This window comes from Molothrus ater, chromosome 11 (genome assembly GCF_012460135.2).
Source record: "Molothrus ater isolate BHLD 08-10-18 breed brown headed cowbird chromosome 11, BPBGC_Mater_1.1, whole genome shotgun sequence".
Classification (NCBI taxonomy): domain Eukaryota; kingdom Metazoa; phylum Chordata; class Aves; order Passeriformes; family Icteridae; genus Molothrus; species Molothrus ater.
This window is the reverse complement of record NC_050488.2, coordinates 7,189,883-7,211,141: the sequence shown is the minus strand read 5'-3', so window position 1 is coordinate 7,211,141 and position 21,259 is coordinate 7,189,883. Positions and strand designations below refer to the sequence as shown.

Below are 21,259 nucleotides of genomic sequence, written 5' to 3'. Positions count from 1 at the left end.
TTTTAGTCTTACCATACAAGGCCATTGATTCATACAAATCTTAGGAAAAATTTAAGTTTTCAAAACATGGTAGGCAAGAAGCTTCCAGAAGGATTCTTCCTTTCTTAAAAAGCAATTGCTATCTTTTCAGCCCAACACTCTAGAAAGTGTTTTTAAGAGTTTCTTTTGTGGTAATAACCAGTATAAATGCAGTGCAAACAAATGTTTGATGAGTTAGCATGGTTTTTTAGAGTCTTTTTTAGGTTATTTAATTCAATTGTGAATTTTGGGTGAAAATACTGTGACTGTAAAACCCTACACTGTTGTACTTTCTAATAAAAGGCATCTGTTCCCCTTCATTAAGTGATACAAAGGCAGTTTTCTTTCAGGAACAGCAGAGAGATGCATCACTCTGTGTAACCACTTATACACCCCACAGCTCCATCACCAGTACAGGAGCACCTTTTCCAAGCTGAACATTTCATGGACTGGGCAGGCATACAGAGCATCCTTCAAGTCATAAACAGCAAGTCTTTTCCTGTCACTCCTCTAAAGAATTTTCCTCAATTTAAGAAGAAAAAAATTATTTTTAGTGAGAAACTCTTCTTCATTGACTTTGGGGAAATAAAATGTTTCTCAACATTTCAAGTGGAAACAAGGTTGTTCTTTAAAGGTGGAAGGTTTTGAAAGACCTATTTTTGAAGCATTTTTTATTCCTCTTTTTAATAAACAGTGAGACATTTGCCAGTAATCTAAGAAGTTAAGTTGCTGAGATATCAGAAACTCCTGAAGTTATTGGCAGCAGCAGTCTGAACAAAGCACCACATACCACACTTCCCAGCCACACATTACACAGCACCTGCAGGAGGCAGAAACCTGATCTGCCAAGTCATTGCCCGTAACTTGTGGCAGAAACACAACAGCTTGAGCAGCACTTGACAAGTTCCTCTTTAACTGTAAAACCATCTTTTCTGGAAGAAGCAGAAGGCAGAGAGGTACATCCACAACTAAAAGTACATTCCCTAAAGGAAAATAGATTTTGAAGCTGGCAGGACAAAAAAATAATAGATGGAAACAAAGTGGAATTCAAGAACCTTCACACTACTCTTACCATTTATTGACTGATCTCAGAACACCTAACAACAGATCTTTTATAACCAGGCAAGGCAGGTAGATTGCCCACACTAGAAGTAATTATGCATTTGCCTTTTAAAAACTTTCCTCTTTACGAAGAAGTGTTTCTCTGCTCATTTTTTTAAACAAGACTTTTTCAATAAAAGAATGCTGGTTTTTAGCTGTACTTAGAATATTACTTTATATATCTTTTTCCTGGCAGCATTATCCATTAAAAGGACTTCCTATGAACAGCTTTTTCCTAATTCTTGCCCTGGTGCCTGGCTTCTTGCTCTTGTTTCTTAGCGCTGAAAAGATCTTGGAGGGTGTACATGGAAAAACAGGATTTGCAAAACTTCCTCCTGCTACCTCTCCTCTTCCTCAGAAGGTTATTTTTAACCCAGGTCAGTTCACTCACTGTGACTCACAGCAGCACCTCATTTACAGTTACCCTGCACATAAAAGGAAGTGGCAATTGCAAAGGAAAATACACTTGGAGCTACAGTTCAGCCAATGCTTGCCCCACACCCCAGAGCAGACCTGCTTCAGACATAGCTGTTTTCTGTGGAGGGATTTACAACATGTTGTGCCTGTATGAAAGCAGGGGTTTTTTTGCAATTACCACTGTAATATCATGCTTCTTGTTTTTAAAATGTTTTACTTGCTGCAGAGACAGACAGACTTACAAACTAACACTCTACAGATTTCACAGAAGCCACACATCCTTCCCAGAGATCCCAACTGGTCACACAGCTGAAGACAAGAACTTTTACAAAACTCCTTCATTACATCTCAGCAGTAAGGTCACAACAGACAGCATGACAGAAGAGCACCAGGATGTCACAGCATCCCACCCCCTGAAAGGTTCCCACAGCACCAGAGGATGTCAGTGCAGGTCTCCACACAGACCCAACAATTCCATGGCAGCAACATTCTTGCACTGGAATGTTCTCAAATTTCAGCTGCAATAGAGGATCACGGCTTCTGCTCTCCTCACCTCACCAGATTTCAGAGGTGACTGGAAATATCTCACCCACCACACACATGCAGAACATCAAGCACGACCAAATCCTCAGCTTTGCCCTCACAACAACAGTTTAGATACAGTGTTAAGCACCAGTCAAGAGCCCATAAAAACCCCCAGTGATGGCGCTCTAACAACAATGAAGGATTTTGGAAAGGCAGAGCACAACAGTTTAGACTTTGTACTATCCTAGTAACAGTGCAAAGCTTTTGGCTGATTTGGAAAATATAAGAACAACAAGCTTGAGCAAAAGTAAAAATGTCAGTAAGAGCAAAACTGTAATCCAGACGTAACTGTGTCCTAAAGTGTCTTGTAGGAAGTTCTAAACTGCATAGCACAGACAAGACTAAAAGTTTATTATGATCCAAGGGCCAGGTCCTCCTGTGTTAGAAGAATACCAGCTGAACACTGCAGATGTTGGCCTGTTGGTAGGAGCAGTGCTGCATTACTGCTGAGTCATGAGAAAGGTCTACAAGAAGGCTCAGGTCTTGTGAGGGGACAGAAACTGGATTTTAGAGCCTAAAACCAAAGCAAATGTTTTGCAGTATTCTTCACATGTGGCATTTTCCCAGTTTACTCACACAAAGATGTCGTCTTTTGGCATGATATGATTTAAACCTTCATCCATTTGGAAGATTTTGTGGAATCTGTGATTATACACGTCTGTCACCACCATCTAGGACAGCAAGTGAGATTTGCAAAGTGATTATAGTAAAAGCTTACATAAATTTAGGCAAACTACCTTTAAATTCAAGCTACAGTTTATTCCAATTCTCTATCACAATTGTCAGCATACCAACATCAGTTGCACTTTACTTTTCTGTCCCTTCTCTTAAAGCTCTCTACTGCAATGGAACTATCAGAATAAATATAGACTATTTCATGCAAATTTTTAATCTTACAAGCAAAGAACAGCATTTTAATTTATTATAGTTTTGTCACTAACCCATTAAGTTCAGCTTATCACCCATATAAAAGCTAGGCCACCAAAATGCTTCAAGAACAAACATTTATCAAAATTACTGTCTGCATTTATCCTTACATTTTCTGCAGGAACACCAGAGAGTTTGGAAAGTGATTCACACAGATCTGAGATGGCCCCCATCATTGGCACCACAACCCGGTACTAGAAACAAAAATAATGTTATATTTACACCAGGCAAAATAAACCCATACAAGGCAGACAGCAAGAAAATTGAAATAAAATCTTAAAACTCTTAAATCTTTAATTTACAGGAGTTCTGCTGAATTTAAGGCCACAACCACACACTTGAAGGTCTCCTGGATCTCAGCTTTGCCTTACACAAAGCAGGGATTTGGAGGGAATGAAAGCCATGAACAGCCTTCTGCTGTGATCAGGCTCAGCAGTAGTAAAACCCAGGAAAAAACATAATCACCAGACATAGCAGCTTGCTTAGAACATAAAATTGTTGGTTTTTTCTGTGATAAAAAACATCTTAGAGCCATTTTCTTCAATGCTGCTAAAGGTCGGGGCAAAAATCTTGACAGACATGGAAACACTGCCAATCAGCTCCTTCAAAACTGCATCAGGACAGGTCATCTCACCACAGGAAGCCACTTCCAGCTGACCATGACCTTCAGTTTCATGGGCCAAGATTTTATAAAGTCACTTGATTTCACATCCCAGATTTTTTATCACAAAACCCATACTACCTCACTCAAAGGTGGACATCAATATCCTTCAGATTACTTTAAGAGTCTCAATTTTAAAATCTAATAGAACTCAGATAACTTCAAAGAAATTTGTGTCTGGAGCATGCCTCACCTGGACAGGTCTGCGCTGTGGGTCTGCATACACCAGGGTAACTTCCATGAGCCGGTCCCTCCTCAAGGGCAGTGGGAGAGTTAAGTAACAGAAGGGATCAAAGGTCACAGAAACTTTAGAGCATTTGGGACAAACAAGGGTAGACTTGAAAAGACCATGAAAAATATCCACAATGATGGAATCATTCCTCAGCCTATGGTTCTCCCATGCCTCTTTTGCCACCTCCTATAAAAGCAATTTTAAAAAATATATTAGAAGTTGTTTCTTACAAAGATTTCTACAGTGGGTTGAGCACCAGGACCAAAGAAAACTTGGAAATTGATACTGATAGGTCAGTTTCAGAGGGAAGGAGCACTACCAGTATGTGTGTGTCCAGCATAACACACTGAGATTTCTTCTCAGTGAAATTAAGGCCTAGCATCAAGTAAAATTTAATCTATCTGTATTAGCTCAGTTTGATCAGGTATTCCTTGGTGCACACAATGCCAGAAGCATGAACAGAGCTGAGGGGACAGTGACAGGGTCACATGGTGCTCTTCAGGACAACCAGGTTTGCCCCACTCTCCAGAAGGAATGGAGTGCTACCTGTTGCTTTGGAAAGGCAACTGCAGTTACAGCTTTCAAGAAAAAAACAGAGTTTTTTGTCTTGGAAAACGATGGCCATGTTTCACAAAGACAGCCTAAAAGGAGACAAATTACAATTCCTTGAAGACCTTCATAAGACAACTTATAAAGTCCTTACCAAAGGGCATCTGGCATTTGTCTATTCAGGGCAATCAGAGGCTGCTCTTAGCATGAGACTTTTAGTCTCAGGAAGAAAACTGAAAACAAGAAACTTATTTGGCCTCTATCAGGTAAACCCCATAAGAGAATTACTTTTCTCTATTTAGGTAGAGTGCCACAAGGCATGACAAGGCTGTCCTGTGCCAGGGACACTGCTCTGTGGGAAGGATGTTTGCATGGCCTGTGAGCAGGAAGGCCAGGAAGTGTCCCAGAACCCAACTAAATGCCCTGGGAATCCTTAAGCAAGGGCACTGTACCGAATCAGGCCTGCCATTGGCATCCTTCAGCTCCAAGTAGGGCTTCTTCTTCACTCTGTTCAAATCCTCATGCAAGCCATCCAGCAGAAAAGCCAAGAGCTCCTGGGAATCCTGCTGCTGGTATCCTGAGAACTGAGGAGCAAACCGCCCAACCTGTGTCTGAAACACCAAGGCAAGAGTGAGGGGATACAGAACACTCAGGCTGTGGCTTGGGCAGAGCTCAGCTCACCACCACCTTCTGCTGGCAGCAGAGAACTAGATGCTAAAGCAAGGAAAGGTGCCAGAACCATTTCCCCAGCTACTTTCAGTATTTCAGCAGAAAGCAGCTCTCCACACTGAAGCAAAGAGAACATTACACCAATAAACAAAGTTATAGACAAGGGGAGGTGTTTTGATGTTCACTTCATAATTTAAATGCTTAGATTTGTAACTTGCACACCTTTTCTCACTGACCAAAGTTCACAGCTGGCAATTCATATGACCTTGTCTAGTTTTGCAGCAAAGATCATTCTGATTCATCTGTAAACAGCCCTCAGGCTGGGAGGTCATTTACTAAGTAACATTAAAGAGCAGTAGCAAACTCTGAGGAAAGACACTGCTCACTGACAAGTTCCTCCCTGTACCCCAAAAAGCATTCACAAACAATGAAACACTGGAGCAATTCTGTCCTTATTGCCTTCATAACATCGAAATATGTGGCAGGCACGTTAGCTTTCACTGTTTCTTCTGTCCCAGAGCTGTGCTACAGGAACATGACACGCTTACTTTGAACATCCGTGGGGCCACGTGAGACTGTCTCCCAGACCACATCTGTTTAATGAGATCTGCATAGGCTTCTGCAATTTCTCCCCTCATCCCCAGTGGGTTGTTCTGATTTATTTCAGCTTCATATTTGTCTTCCAGGAAGTAGTCAGTCAGAGGAGGAGTATTGCTCAGGCACTGAGAAAGGATTAAGAAAATTAATTTACTGCACGGGACAATAGATTTGTGTGACAATGAAACAACAAAACCAACTTTCACATCAGAATATGTACCAGGTTAACAAAACTGGTGAGGCTCAAGAGTTTGTTTAGTAAAACAAAGAAAAAATTAAGGCAAAAATCTGCATTTGAAAGACTGATATCTAGAAAATTAAAGCATAATGGCAAATACAAGAAAGTAACTGGTCCTTAACTAGTTTGCATGATAAACTAAGACTAAAGTACATTTGATTTAAGTCACTTGGATAACAAAAAATTTTAAAGTTGTCTCTTAACTAAGTCCAAGAAAACAGAGTGGCTTAAGGACCATGACACAACTGAAAATAAAGTCAGGTTGAATAAAAAGCAGGGCAGCCCAAGTTTATTGTGGTGTCCTGAATACCATGTGCATAATGCATTAGTTATTTTAAGACCTGTTCCAGATTTCAAAGCCATCACAGAGTGACTGAGTAATTTCACAGCATTGGTACCAGACTAGAAGTTTGCCCATTCCTTAAATCAAAGTTCATACAATTTCTCGTATTTTAACTTCTCAGCAAAAAACTACCCCTAGCAAGTTGTTGCATTCTTTAAAATGAATGGAAAAACTTGCTAAATTTCTTAATCCTAAGAAATTAAGTTCAAAAGTAAAGAAATAATTATTAACCTTGCATTAACCTTGTTTCATTCTTAACACCTTGCACAATGAACCTGAACCCTTCCTGTAGCTTTTCATGCTCTTCATTTTTCAAGAATCTTTAACACGGGCCCAGAACTGCACACAATGACCTGCTCATGTCACTTGTGCAGCCCACACAAGTCAAAACATCCTCCACGTCAGACATTTTTGGCAGGGCACAGCACTGGAACCTCATGTTACAGTCAGGCACCTGTTCAATGCAGCTTCCCCTGGCCATTTCAAATGCCACATATTTCAGATTCAGTCCCTAACACTGTAATCTGTTTTACAGTACTAATGAGCTAAACATAAGCCAAACTAAACATGATTTTTTGGTCTGTTTATTTTTGAGGTGTAGTCTCCCCATGGAATCACATTAAATATTCTTTTCTTTTCACAGATTTTAATCCACAATATTTATGAGACTGATCTTTTATTTAATTCTAATGGGGGCTCTTTCTAATTCTTACCTGTAATGCAGAATTCATGAAGCAGGTGTTTCCAAGGTTACTGAGTCCACAGAGTCCAGGTTGTGAGAGGGAAGCACTGTCCCTGCAGTTGTAAGAGTTACAGACAAACCCAGAACCTCTGCAAGAAAAGACAATACAGTGAACTCCACAATGAGTTTGTCAAGTCTCACTACTATTTAAAAGTCACATCAAATACAAGTCAGAAAACTGTTTACTGAAATTTTTTAATCAGGCTACCTGTTTCTGCTGCTTCATAGGGGCTAATGCTGAATACCAGGAACAAAATGTACGCACTAACTTTGGAAACATTAATCCTTACAAAGTCTATTATTTATTTATGGCTCATAACACATTCATTTCCTCTGTCTGTAAGTAAACAGCACACTACCCTAACTCAGCAAGAGTCTATATAATGCACTTCAAGAAATAATAAGAGAATTATGATCTGTACCTGGAAGGCTTCTCCCACAATGGCAGACAGACAAAAGAACACAATCCCTTCCCTCATGCTCTGAGTCACCTCACAAAACAGGCAATGCTCTGGTAGTTAGTAAGCTCTGGAACATGCACTACTTTTGCAAGCCAGCAAGGAACAGCAGAAGGCAGTGGTTTCAAAAAGCCATGGTTGATAAACGGGTACACAAGAATAGTAGAACTCCTCTAGGGCACCATCACACTCCTTTTCTATACATGCAAAGATGCATGGGATCACTCACATGAAGGGTGACAAAACAAACAGAACATTCCTGCTCTTACCCCCTGCCCAGGTGGGAGCTGTTCAGTCCATAGGAGTTACTGCTATCACCGTTAGTAATGACAGAAGTGGCAGACACTGAGGAATAAGAACTTGCTGATGATTTTGAAGAGGTAGTAAAGTTTCTGCTAGTTGCAGTGCTTGATCTGGGAGAAAGGAAAAAGAAGCAGAAACAGTGCTACTACTTTCTTTATCCCCAGCCCCACCTCCCACAAAACTCCAAGGACTTGCTGAGCTATAGTTAGTTACCCCACACAGAATTTACTGCTTTAGTGTGTTTGATCACATTTCCAAACAATTGTCTGGAACAGAAATACCAGGAAAAAAGTACCAGAAGCAGGAGCAACAATTATTGCTTAAAGGCAAATCTGGGTCCCAGACAGAAGTAGCAACTCAGTGTGAGTGAGAGGGAAGCAAGCTTAAATTTATGAGTAAACCACCTTGAAATAAGCAAGCAAAACCTCCCAAATCTTAAGACCACAGAACACTCAACCTGCATTAAAAAGTGACCAGGTCAGTCCTTCCCTACCTGAAACTCAGACCATCTATTCAAACACAACATTAATCAGGAAGATGACAACCAACAAGGCACTGAAGTTTAACAGTGTCCTGTCATAGACAGTTCCATTAAAAAAAGGAAAAACCACAAGACAGTACTAATTTTGACACTAATTAATTTCTCAATAGTAAGAGTTGACTGGGATTTGGTCTAATCTCTCCATCTCTGCCCAAATAAATGCACAAAACCAAAAGCAAAAAGGTGCAGGACACCAACAGCCACAAAACAACGGCTACTAGCACCAAAGCAGAGCAGGGAGCCAGCAGAGGATAGGGCTCTCAAGCTTCAGCTTGTCCATTTATTCTTTTTTATTGTGGCCCTTGTTTTCAAATGATATTCATAGTTCAGATGGCACTAAAAAAAATGTTCTGGAAAACCTCAGTGGGAAAAAGCCATACAACAATGAACAAGCCATAAAGGCCATGACAAGGCAGAACAGCTGGACAGCCTCAACAGTTTGGAAATATAATAGCAGTAAAATAAATACAGAAGTAAACAAGTTACAGGAGGAGCTTCCAGATGAAACTGGAAAACCCCAAACACAGTCAAAACCTGAAGCATGCTAGAAAACCTCACCAGCCAGCACAACAAAAAAGTATACAGGAAAGTATCCTGGAAAGAATGAGATATACCAGAATAACTGAGAGAACCATTTCTGGGACAATACACAACATTCTGTTGTTCCATGCTGGAGGTGGAACTTCAAGATTGCCTGGACACCAAAGTAAAATCAATGGGAAAGCAGAAGGTCTGGACTATACAACAATTATCAGACTCATGCTCATATGTGTGGGTTCCAAGGGTCAAGAGTAAAACAATTTAGGTAACAACACCATGTAAATCCATCAAGAACACATTTTAAAAGTCTGAAGTAGTGAATTATCTAGAAGCAAAGGGAAGCAATCTAGAAAATGATAGACTTGAGAACTAAGCATCTCTGCTTCACACATTTGAGCTCCCAGAGAGAGAAACTCAGAAAATCATAAGAAGAAAATCTACTGGTGAGAAAGGAAAATGAGGACAACCTCCTAAGGGATTTCAAGGTTTCCAACAGAAGCATAGAGACAGTGTTTCATCAAGAGTCACATGGCAACTAAAGAGTTCCAAGTACTTCAACAGCATCCTACACAAACAAAAAAAAAAGCTAAGAATTATAAAGGAAGATAAAAAAAAACAGATCAGAAAGCAAAGGTAAGACACAAGTCACAAGTCAAGAGTCCTTTCACAAAGGGAAAAGTCTACCCACAAAGTCATCCACGATCTTGATCAAGTTCCAGCTAGAAAATTGGGAAGGTTCATGTAAGTAGCAAAACAACAAGAGAGGTTAAGAGCTTTCCATATGAGAATAAAAGAACAGAAACCAAATGTATTTGGGAAGATAAAGAATTCTACATACTCCTACATTTTAGAAATTACTCATCTGTGTGTAACTACTGAAGAAAGGATTTCCTAAGGACAGCTGCTTCCCCTCATTTCACAAGATGCTCACAAAGGCAGTCACTGATTGCAGGTGAAGGGCACAGAGAGCAGCTAAGAAAAACATTTTTCTCTGAAACCTTCCCACTTTAAGCCTGGAAAGCCATTGTTAATGACCCCACAGTACTGCAGGCTCTCAAGGACTACCTCATTCACACACAGTGACAACAGACAACCTAGATGCCAACTATTTATTCCCAATGCCATAAAAAGGGTTTCTGTGGAACATGCAGACTGACTGGTCTGCCCTCTCTATTGCCATCTCTCTCCCAGGATGTGACTTCTGCTCCCTCAGAAATGGAGGCCCCAAGACCTTGCTCTGAAGGAAGAGAACAAAGTTATTTCATCTTTGAAATTTGTGACTTGGAACTTTCCAAAATGCTCTGGCCTACTCAGTGGGTTACCACTGAAACCCAACTTCATCTTCATAACACTGGAGCACATTGTCCCCATCTGCAGGTAAAGGCAGCTGCTTTGTCCTGCTACAAAACCTGCCAAAAACCCACACAAACGGCAAGTGAGGAGAAATCTGGAGACTTACAGGACAAAGAGGATAAAATCAAATTACTCTGATATGGTTCTTAGGTAAAAAAACCTCCTAAACTAAACAACTTGAAAAGTATTGTAAAAGGCTTTCAGGTGGTTGAAAGGCACAGATAGCAAAAGTGGTTCAATTCAGCTGAGGCCACCTTCAGAGCAGTAGAGTCAGTCCTCCTCCTTTACACAAGCAATAATAAAATAGTGATTTAGTGACAAAAAGTTTTTGTTAGAGCCAGATTAGCTGGGATTTTGTTTAATTGACAAAGCAGAGGCGGTAATGGATGCTCATTTAGAAAGTTCTTACATGCAAAAGCCTCCAGAACTTATGTTACATCCTCAGGGCTCCTCTGCAAGCCTGGCATCTGCTGCAAACTCAAGCACTTCAAAGTCAGAGAATAAAGATCTGCACACTAAATATTTAGCCCAGTTGCTGAGGGAGTCCTCTGAAATCACACAGCGCCAGCACACAGTGCCATGAGTAAACAGAGGAAGAGGAAATAGCAGGAAAATTCTAGCTCCAACCAAAGAACCAAAAGGAAATTTACTGCTGCATATTGCAAAGGGAGAGAGATAGCTACCGGGCAGACACCAAATACAACTTCACTTCAGTTTTCAAGTACAATCCCTGGTGGAAAAGGTGTTATTTGCAAGAACTAACACAACTTCTTGTTTGCCTTTGCTAAAAAAAATTATATCCAGGATGAAAAAAAAAAAAAGCGTGCTAGGGCTGAAATGGAATTCTGCTAGTTCAGGGCTTTATTTTGGGAGTCCTGTAAGTAACAATTTAAGAGTACTAAATTCCACAGAGCCATTGATATAATCTCCCTTCAGAAACAAAGTATGCCTTTAATTTTGAAATTCCTAGAATAAGTAAAATCCATTCCCCCTTCTGAAACTTTGTCCAGAAGTAAAAGCAGTTTGAAACTACAGTAAGGAGAAACTGTTTTGTTCTTAAGAGAGCAGCAAACTAACAGCAGTGGCCAAGCACAGGCTGAATATACCACCCAAGGACTGCTGTGGAGTTTAAGAGCATTTTTCCTGTAAAATGTCAGCCAGATTGATGGCTGGGGAAACACAAGGACAGCTGCCAAACCTGTGGAAAAGCTATTTCCTCTGCTAGGGGGCCAGTGCCTCTGACAAGCAGCAAATGGTGAGGAAAAATCCTGATGACACAGAACCACCCAGCCCATGGTCACTTTGCAGCCACCCTCTGAGTAGGAAGGGTATGAACTCCCTGCTTGCCAGAACCTCTCCTGGCACTTGGGCAGTTATGCAGGTGCTCTCCATTTCTCTATCAACAGCAGGGAGCTCTACATTCTGTTTGGTTGATGTCATCAAAACTCTAAATTCAGGAAAAACTCCCTCATAAGCTTTCAGTGATAAACTGGTGCAGACCAGGAAAAACAAAGCTCCAAATATTAAGTTCCCCATGTATTTTCTGGAGCTGAGAAATAGAACAATGAAGCAAAATCTTGCCTGAGATAGGACGAAGCACAAGACAAAGTACAGAAGAACATATAATCCTTGTATCACTTAATACACTTCTTTCAGCCACCATTATAAGCATCAAGTCATTTTCACAAGTTTCATGCTATAATAAGTAAGTATTTTTATGTCATTAGACAATAGTAATCTACATACCAATACCCACTTTCATTTATCTATCACTAGAGGTTAAATCAAAGCCTTTACATATCCAAGTAGCTGCTGACAAAGGACTACTGTGAGGCCTGAGAATGCTACACAGCTCCTTTTTAGCTTTGCTTCACGTAGAAACAAAAGGTTATGGCTGGTCTTGCACAGCTGCCTCTCCCATACTGACTTCAACCAGGTACATGATATGAATGTTTAGTTGCTTTTCACATGGAAATTCTATAGAAAGTTCAGTGTAGTAAGTATGATCTCTCAAAGTACTGGTTCAGAAGAGGTTTTGCTGACCTATCTAATCAACTCTTCAAGTTTAACACTAGTGTATCTTGATTTCAAATGAGATCACTTGGCATCAAGCTCTGTAAGTGAACTGTATTGTACAGAAAAGCATTTTCCTTTATCAATATCAAGTCTGATGGCCTCTGGAATGGCACCAAGTAGGCATCAGACAGGGGAAGTCATCAAATTCTACTTTCTGTAGCAGGACTTGATATGAGCAGTTCCTTATCATTGCAACTTCCATTCTACACCATTCACTCTATACACATCATATTTCACCAAGCCCTGCAATTACCCACCTCTTCTCTAAATCATAGAGTACTGAGGGAATCTGTGTCACATTTACAGGCTTCTGTAATTGTCTTTTGTGGGAGGGATGTTGGTCACCTATTCTATACCCTTTTTAATGGGGAACTACTAGAACTCTGAGCATTCACTACTGGCAGGTTTGGGAATACACTTCAAGATCCTTTCTGTTCTCCAACAGCAAAGGAGAGATTATTTATTTTACTGTGCAGTGTGCAGAGGTAGCTTTTTAAGCACACTAGCTCAACACAAATAGCACTTTTGCCTCCTAAGCACTATAGAAACCCTAAGCTATTTAATCCCTATACAACCTGTTTGAAACAGGCTTTAAAACACACTCTTGCTAAGAAAAGAAACCAGCAGCAGAACTGCTGAAGAATGTTTATATTTGAGATTTTTCTCTCCTTCAAAATAACCAAAACAAAGCAAGCCCCAACAGCCAGTGATAACCAGGCTTTCAGAGAGAACATGTGGTCACTAAAGCCTAGCAAACAAGCTGCACAAAATAACAGAAACCTTTAGAATATGCTTGCTTACTTTGCCAGGCAATGCTGTCCAGGCCACGTGCCATCTTCATTTTTCACTTCTATTAAAACAACCTGAAAGAGAGTGCAGGTAATAAAGGTAACTGCAAGTCTGTTACACATTTTGCAAAAGCATTAGCAAATCCCATTGTCAATGTTTGCTCAAAGTACATAAAAGCAAGTGAAAAAAATACACATCAGCAAAAGCACTGCATGACACAAAAAAAAAAGAGAGAGAAAAAGTTATGCCCCTTACCTGACCCTGATAGAGCCCTGCATCTTGCACTGTGCTATCCAGCTTGCTGAGCTGCTCATAAGTGTTACTCATGTATCTGTTCCATAGCCTGGTTTCCTTCTCAGCTGGGATATTGAATAGTTTTCTCATTTCTTTCTCAATGGTAGCTGTTCAGGAGAAAGTAAAAACAACAAAATTCCTAAAACATGAGTGCTTTTGGAAAAACACAAAGACATTCTTTCAGCAAGAAAGTACATCACTTATCCTTCAAGATCCTTCAAGCAGAAAATGTATTATGGAAGTTCTAATTGCTCATGTAGTTTGTCAAATATTAAGTCTGAAAAAATGAAAAACTTTTGTTTTCAGTCGTGTATTTGCCTGTCAAGCCCTCAAACCAGTAACATGCAGAACACTGAGAACTTTCTGCCCAAAGGCCAACTTCTCTTCATCAGAAAACACAGGTTCAAGTTTTCAGTTACTACTGTCAAGCTGCCCATAGAAGATGCTGTGCTGGTTTTGCAGGCCTGCTCCTTGGTACTGGGACAGGCCACAGAGGTGGCTCCTGTGAGGAGCTGCTGGAAGCTTCCACCATGTCCAGCAGAGCCAATCCCTGATGGCTCTGAACATGGACATGCTGCTGGCCAAGGCTGGGCCAGTTAGAGAGGGTGGTAATGACTCTGTGATTACATATTCAAGGAGAAAATCAAAATAAACTGCACACAGTTGTTTCCTAGTCAGAAAAGTGGAGGAGGTGAGAACATGTGAGGGAAACAACACGGAGACACCAAGGTCAGTGGAGAAGGAGGGGGAGGAGGTGCTGCAGGTGCCAGAACTGAGATTCCTCTGCAGGCTGTGGTGAGACCAGGGTGAAGCAGCTGAGCCCCTGCAGCCCATGGGGATCCACCCACAGCCCCTGGGGATCCACGGAGATCCACCCACCATGCCTGGAGGAGGCTGTGATCCAGTGGGAGACCCAGTGGTGAGAAAAGGCCCTGCTTCCAGGCTGGAGCAGCCTGTCCTTGGAGGACTGCACCCCGTGGGAAGAGAGACCCACACTGCAGCAGTTTTGGGAGGACTGCTGCTCATGAGATTGGACCCACACCAGAGAAGGTCATGGAGAGCTGTCACCCATGGGAGGACCCCACGGCCTCATAGGGGAAGGGTTCCTCTCCTGGAGCAGCAGAAGAAAACCTCAGATGATAAACTGACCAAACCCCCATGCCCTGTTGGTGGGAAGGAGGGAGGGGCTGGGGGAAGAAAAGGTGTTTTTAAGGGCTTATTTTCACTTCTCATTATCCTCCTGTGATTCTGTTAGTAATAAACTCACTTTATACCCCTAAGTTGAGCCTGTTTTGCCCTTGCAGTGTTTTCTCCCAGTCCTTATCTCAACTGATTAACACTTCATTAATTTTCTTCTCTCCTCTGCCCAGCTGTGGCAGGGGAGGGTGAGTGAGCACTTTTTGAGGGTGCCTGGCATTTGGCCAGTGTCATATCACAACAGATGCTTTCTTCAGTTTAGCACTGTAGATACAGGACAGCTGACATTCAGCATTTTAACATGTGAAAAATATAGCAATGAGAGAAAGAGAGAAAAGTCAGATTTGCTCCAGTCTGGAGGTTCTGGAGGGCAGAGATTATCTCCTGAGACAGCCTCAGAGCACAGCTTTATCTAACAGAGAACTACTTACCAACAGTATCTGCCTTGCTGAAGTGGCAGCTGATGACATTGTCGGGATCGCTGCTCTCACACAGCTTCAGCTCCAGGAGATAAACCTCGACCTTATAGTGCTTCACAAAGAGCCCATACTCCACCACCTGCACACAGGGAACAAGGCAACACAAAGCTGCAACACTGAGCACTCCCCTGAAGCACACAGTTCTAAATGCTGTGAGCCTTTTGGAGTAATGAGAGTCAAGCCATAAACTGAACACTGATTGCTCCTAGATTCAGCCACCAGCTTGTTTGGGGGGGTTTGTTTGGTTTTTAAAATGGGAAATCCCAGTGCTTTCCTTCCACAATGCAGAGTTCCAGAGATCCATATCACAGCTGAACTGATAGTGTCAGCTAACCATTCATGAAAAATACTTGATAACACAAAGCATTCTAGAAGAAAATTACCTTTTATCTCTAGTCTTTGGTTAAGTTTTATAAAATAATTAAACCAGGCTGGAACACTGGAAAAAAATCTCTTCTACCAGAAGAGAGCAAGCCAAAGCATTAATTATTTTTCTGCACAGTACACAGAACCTGCCTCAATACTCTCTCCTAGCAAGAACAGAAAAGTACCTCTGAAGTTGTTTGGATGACACTGCTTTATTTCAGAGTACCTTTCAAATCAATTTTGCATTTGAGAGAATATTCCAATAGGTACATTTACTCATGACACTAGCTTGCAGCGTATTTTTTAAAAATCTTCCATAAAACTGGACACCATTCTTCACCTACAGATCATAAAACACATTATGCCAGAAAGAAAAGCACATTTCACAGGCCAGTTATGAGACAACTGCAATGTAATAGGAAGAGCAAGAAAAAAAAGAAAACCCCACACCTCAATTCTCTCCAGAGTGCTTGGCAGCTACAAAGCTTCTGAAAATGAGAACACATTTCATTGAAAAAGCTGGCATAATTTTTAAGAGTAACAGTGAGAGGCATTTGGACAATGCCCTTAATTTGCTTTAACTTTCAGTCAGACCTGAATTGGTCAGGCAGTTGGACCAGATGATTATGTCCCTTCCAACTGAAATAATTCATTCTATTCCTGTGACACCAGACGTGGTATGATCTACACCTAACATATTACAGAAAAAACTACCCAGCTTTGGAAAGAAACCAAGAATTAGGACCTAGACATATAGTGACAATTCCACTAAATTATGCTTCCATCTTCTGAGGATTGTTGCTTTTAGAAGGTTGTATTAGATATGCAAGGTGCTTTAAAGGTAAATAAATAACAAACACATTTGGAAAGCTCTTTAGTACTTTGCTGTTACAACAGAAAGTAAAGCTCCCTGTTTAAACAGCTTCTTGACAGGCAGAGCAGACTTGTTTTTAGGAAAGAAAAAAAACTAAGTCAAAAGTTTTCCATTTATTTTTCAGAATAAATGTCACTAAACATGACTTCCTGTTCTCCAGTATTCTGTAGTTAGAAACAAAGAAGAGCCATATTCAGAAAAGAAAAGAACTCTTTCCAAGAAGTTCCTGATCAGATCATCGTGTCCATTAGGATGGAGGAATGGAGTCTCTAATCACCTGCAGATGTCTTTTAAACTGCATCTGACCAGCTTCCTTGTTCTCTGCCAGAGTACAGCTCATGTCATGCCACTGCACAGCAATCTCAGCACAACTCAGCTGCTGAGGAAGCACAGTAATAAACCTTCCCACAGGACTCTATAGATGACTGCCCAAAAATATGGTCTGAGACTATCAAAAGAAGCTGAACCACAAATAAATCAAGTCTAAGCCTCCTGTACTTGGCTCTGATCATCAAACACAGAGATGGAAGAAATATCTTTTAAAACCATAAAGATGCCTGTAATTCACTTCCCAGATCCTACTTTTATGGATATTTTTATGTATGAATTATAGTTGATCCATCTTTAGGAAGTCTTAAGGCACTCAAGGACCACAAGTTTAAGTGCTTGACTTTTAATGCTATCTGGGGAACACTGTAACCAGATCCTGCCCACATCCTACTCAGGTGCTGCAGTGCAGCTTCTGTGTCTCACTGACCTACTGGATTTTTGTAAGATGCTGTTATATCCCACAAACCTACTATACTGCTATATTTTAGCATCTTCTTAAATATAAAAACCCCCTTCAGTTATCAGGTTAACAACAGAGACTGACAGTTTCATAGCAATTCAAAACTTGAAAAATTTACTCTTAACTAGACCCAGAACAACCTGGCATGTTAGGTCTGTAAATCAGCACAAGCTCTGAGCTCTACCCCCTTGGTAATTGCACCATTGAAAACAGCATCAGACACCACAACAAAAGAAGGCTCATGCAGTTAAGCCCAAGGTTTCCCCAATAACTCCCAAATCTCCTGTCAGATTTCACATTTTTCAGAAAAGGGAGTGCAATGACATGCCAGGTTTTGTGACAGCAATCAGCCAGCTCAGGAAGGAAAGCTCCCTCACTTGGAGAGGCACTGATCACTAACAGCACCAGTTCTCCCTCTCAGCACACACTTGCAATTCCTCAAGATGTTACATGTTTCTCTAAAACCACATCTCCTTTACATGCTGTAATTATTTTCTCCTCTCCCGCTTCTTGCTTCCATGGGAGTTCTGTCGACTCAGCTGAGTGAACCTTAGGTAACCAGGTGATCCTGGGTTAACTCACCAGTCCTGAAGACATCAGAATTTCTTACTACCTGCAATTTCTAGCCCACACTGAATGACAACATTCCAGCACTTCCTGTTCTTACTTCCCTTCTGGTGCCACAACTAGCTAGGTCTTGCACACCTTGAAGTAAACCTTACTCACAACATAGTGCTGCTTAAACATAAGTGATGTTAACTCCATACATTATATCAACACCTGGTGTAATGATTAGTTTCTTAATGAGCCCCACACAGTGGCATTGCTCAATTTAGTCAGTACAATTGGTTAAAACTAAAATAAAAACAAAAAACCTTTTACCTATACACTTTCCAAAAAAAACAACCAACCAAAAAAAAAACCCCAAACAAAATGAAAACAAACACTTGTCAATTTCACCCTACAAAACAGGTTATGTATTCAGAATGCATACCTGACTGCATTTGTCAACCAAAAACATGACTAACAGAACAAAACCATATATCCATCTCTTTATAAAGATTTTAGAATCACACAATTTTGGAAAAGAAAATAAGAATCACCTTAACACTCCAGAGGAAGCCCCTAATCCATCTGTACTAAAAGACTCATTCTGTCCTGGAAGATAAACTAGTTTGACCAACAACTTATACTTGTCCACAAAGTACACACTATTCCATGCAATATAAAAGCACTGTAGTAGTCCAAAGAATCATAACCGGAACAAGGTTCAGGATTCTTGTTCCAGATAAACCATCAACTCAGAACCCCTGAACATTCAGGCATTTTGGCTGAAGTACAGGCAAGTTGTTCTTTCAGACAAGGCAAAAAGATATGACGTTATTATCTCCAAAGAGCTACTGAGAATCCTGTCTTAGCTGACATCTGGCAAAATAAACCGTTTACGTTTGATGGAGATCAAAAAATGAAACCAGGAGGAGAAGTTGATTCAGCCATACTTACTTTCCTGACAATAGGCTGCTGTCCGTCTATACAGCCGTACCACGCTACTAGTTTGTTCCAGGCTTCGGTGGGCACCAGCACGTAATCCAGCTCATCAATGAGGTGTTCTTTCAAACTCTGAGTTTGTGGATCTAAAAGGGAGACAGACGGCGGAGAGCAGGGCATCAATCAGCGCCTTTCCTTCTCCAGAGCCACACACGTACTGCCGGGACACCGAGGAACAGCAGCGCTCCCGGGGAGGCAGAGCCGGGCCGGTCCCCTCACGCCCAGGGCGGTGCGGCCGCACGCCCTCTGCAGCGCCCGGCTCCGAAATCGAAAGCAGCGCGGGGAAGTTCCCGGCCGAGCCCGAGCCGCGGCCCCGCTGCCCGCAGCACTCACCGCCGAACAGGCCCGAGTTGTCGATGGGCCCCGGGAACAGGCCCGCGTTGTCGACGGGGCCCGGGAAGAGGTTGGGATCGCCGGCGCCGAACATGTCCCAACTGTCGAAGCCCACGTACTTCTTCCATTGCTTGAACCACCGGCTCTCCACCAGGTACCTGCAACACACGGCACCGCCCGGCGCGGCCCCTTAGCGGCGGCGCGGCCCGGCCCGCAGGCCCCGCCGCCCGCAGGGGAGGGGGACGGGGAGAGAGGGGAGGCGCGGGTGTGCTCACCAGGACTCGCCGGGCCGGAGGGCCGTAGCCAGGAGCGGCCCCAGCTCGGCCCGCTGCTCCGCCGGGTCCGGCCGGGCCCGTTCCCCGCCGGCCGCGGCCGCCGCCATGTCCGTGCGCGAGACCCGGCGCGGGCGGAGGTCGGAGCGCGCGCGAGCGCGCGGGCGAGCACGCGCTGGGCGAGTGGGAGGGACCCGCCCCGCCCGCGCGCGCTCCGTGACGGGGTGGGCGGGGCCGCGCGCCCTATGGCGGCGGCCGCCATCTTGCGACTGTACCGTGAGGGCGCTCGGGAGGGTGAGCTGAGCGCCCGTACTGGGGCTGCAGGGGGAGCCCGGGGAGCAGGAGCACTCTTCCCGCGGGGATAGACCTTGTCCCCGAGGGAGCTTCGTGGTAGAGAGGGCTCCCGGGCCAGCCTCTTTGAGTGCTCAGATAAAAACACTTCTGCGAACACTGTGCTCCCTTCCGCCTCTGCGGCAGCACCAGCCCAGCCTTCCCCAAAGCTGCCCAGCCCGCTGCTCTGGGCTCCAGACACGGTGTACTTCATGTCTCAGCAAGAATCTCCTCCTTGAATTATGGCTCAGTAGAGATCGAACCCAAGCTGAAACCTTAGCTCTTCATAAAGATTTTATTTTTCTCTCTCTCTGTCAAAACTGGTGGCAGAACCATTTGGTTGGACTGTGGTTTCAGTTTTAGACGCTTCATTTTCTGACGTGGGGCACACTGGTGAGGGCGTTTGACTTCAAATTGTTGTGGGAGTAAGCGGGAGAACGGGTGTGTGAGACCGACTGGAGAGTGCTCGGGAGGCTGGGCACTGTCTCAGGAGAGAGCTGCTCCAGGAGACTCAAGCATTGATCCCTCGAGTACCATGTCCTGTCCTTGAGAAGGAGGGCTCTTGGGAAGAATTCAAAAAATCTGCCTTAAACGGATGCACCAAAGAAATCCCTTTATATTATGTGAAAAAAAGGCGGGGGTGCTGTGGCTGCCTGTGCCAGGAGCCTTCTGGCAGCACCATGGGCAGGTGGGCTCTGCCAGCCTGGCACTGCTGCAGCAACCAGGGTAACGCGATAAAAGCCTTTTATCTTCCTGACAGCAGGGCAGTTCCATTCAGTTAACGCTGAAAGAACCATTTTCTCCTTCCAGTAAGAGTTGAGTGTTGTTACTTCAGTTTTTCTCAGAGGGCAGGGCCCCTTCGGGCTCTAACACACCCTATTATGGCAAGACTGGGTGTGTTTTTAAAATGAGTCAGCTATTCTGAGATAGTGCTTGGTGGCTGACCTCACTCTGCTAATGAATTACTGACTCCTCATAGAAAGTGTGGTAAACAATTAAATGGTTTAATTCAGGCCTTTCTGATTCAGTGCAAGAAAATTACATTGTTCCAGTTTCACTGTAGACAGAGGTGTCTGTGTTCTCCAGGCTCCTCAAGCACTTTCCTTTCAGCCATGGACTTCTGTCCTGATCTCCAGCTCATCCCAATGGGTGTGAAAGTGGCACTAACAGCAGCAAAGCCCCCTCAGTACCACACGACTGGGGCAGGTGTTCCCAGCCTGCCTTATGATGGCAATGATCAAACACAGACTGAAAGCTGCTGAGGAGAAAGGGAATTTAAATACTGGAAAGAACCTTGTACAGGCTGAGTAAGAAAGATCTCAGACTCAGGCTGATGGCACTTCTGTTGAGTAGACGCTTCTGAATACCACATCTCATCAGCCAGGATTTCAGCAGATAGCCCAGGGTTTGGTGGGCAGAATACTAGGGAATCTGGGTGAGGGAGAAAGGGCCAGGAAGGATAATTTTTTTTTAACTAGTTAACACTCCTGACAGCTTCAAATATTTGAACTTGTTTAAGTATTTAAGAAGTTGGCCACCACTATCAGCAGCTAAAGGGGGGAAGAATCACTGGGAGGGGGAACAAGTAGGAGACAAACACTTTCTAGGAAGGAGAGAATATATGAAACTTTGATGTG

The 21,259-nt window shown here is 42.9% G+C and overlaps 1 protein-coding gene across 1 annotated transcript in view; it reads right to left on the bottom strand.

Moving 5' to 3' along the window:
- The window catches only part of USP4 (ubiquitin specific peptidase 4), a 33,068-nt gene extending 13,666 nt beyond the window's left edge, over positions 1 to 19,402 (bottom strand). The window contains exons 1-13 of the mRNA XM_036391288.1: positions 19,296 to 19,402; positions 19,021 to 19,178; positions 18,643 to 18,773; positions 15,062 to 15,188; positions 13,395 to 13,540; positions 13,152 to 13,213; positions 7,807 to 7,950; positions 7,051 to 7,168; positions 5,708 to 5,881; positions 4,943 to 5,101; positions 3,903 to 4,127; positions 3,159 to 3,242; positions 2,698 to 2,792 (exon numbers count right to left, since the gene is read on the bottom strand). Of these exons, the coding sequence (XP_036247181.1) occupies positions 2,698 to 2,792; positions 3,159 to 3,242; positions 3,903 to 4,127; positions 4,943 to 5,101; positions 5,708 to 5,881; positions 7,051 to 7,168; positions 7,807 to 7,950; positions 13,152 to 13,213; positions 13,395 to 13,540; positions 15,062 to 15,188; positions 18,643 to 18,773; positions 19,021 to 19,178; positions 19,296 to 19,402 (1,730 nt within the window). The remainder of the gene's footprint in view (positions 1 to 2,697; positions 2,793 to 3,158; positions 3,243 to 3,902; positions 4,128 to 4,942; positions 5,102 to 5,707; positions 5,882 to 7,050; positions 7,169 to 7,806; positions 7,951 to 13,151; positions 13,214 to 13,394; positions 13,541 to 15,061; positions 15,189 to 18,642; positions 18,774 to 19,020; positions 19,179 to 19,295) is intronic.
- Between the last annotated feature and the right edge of the window lie 1,857 nt (positions 19,403 to 21,259).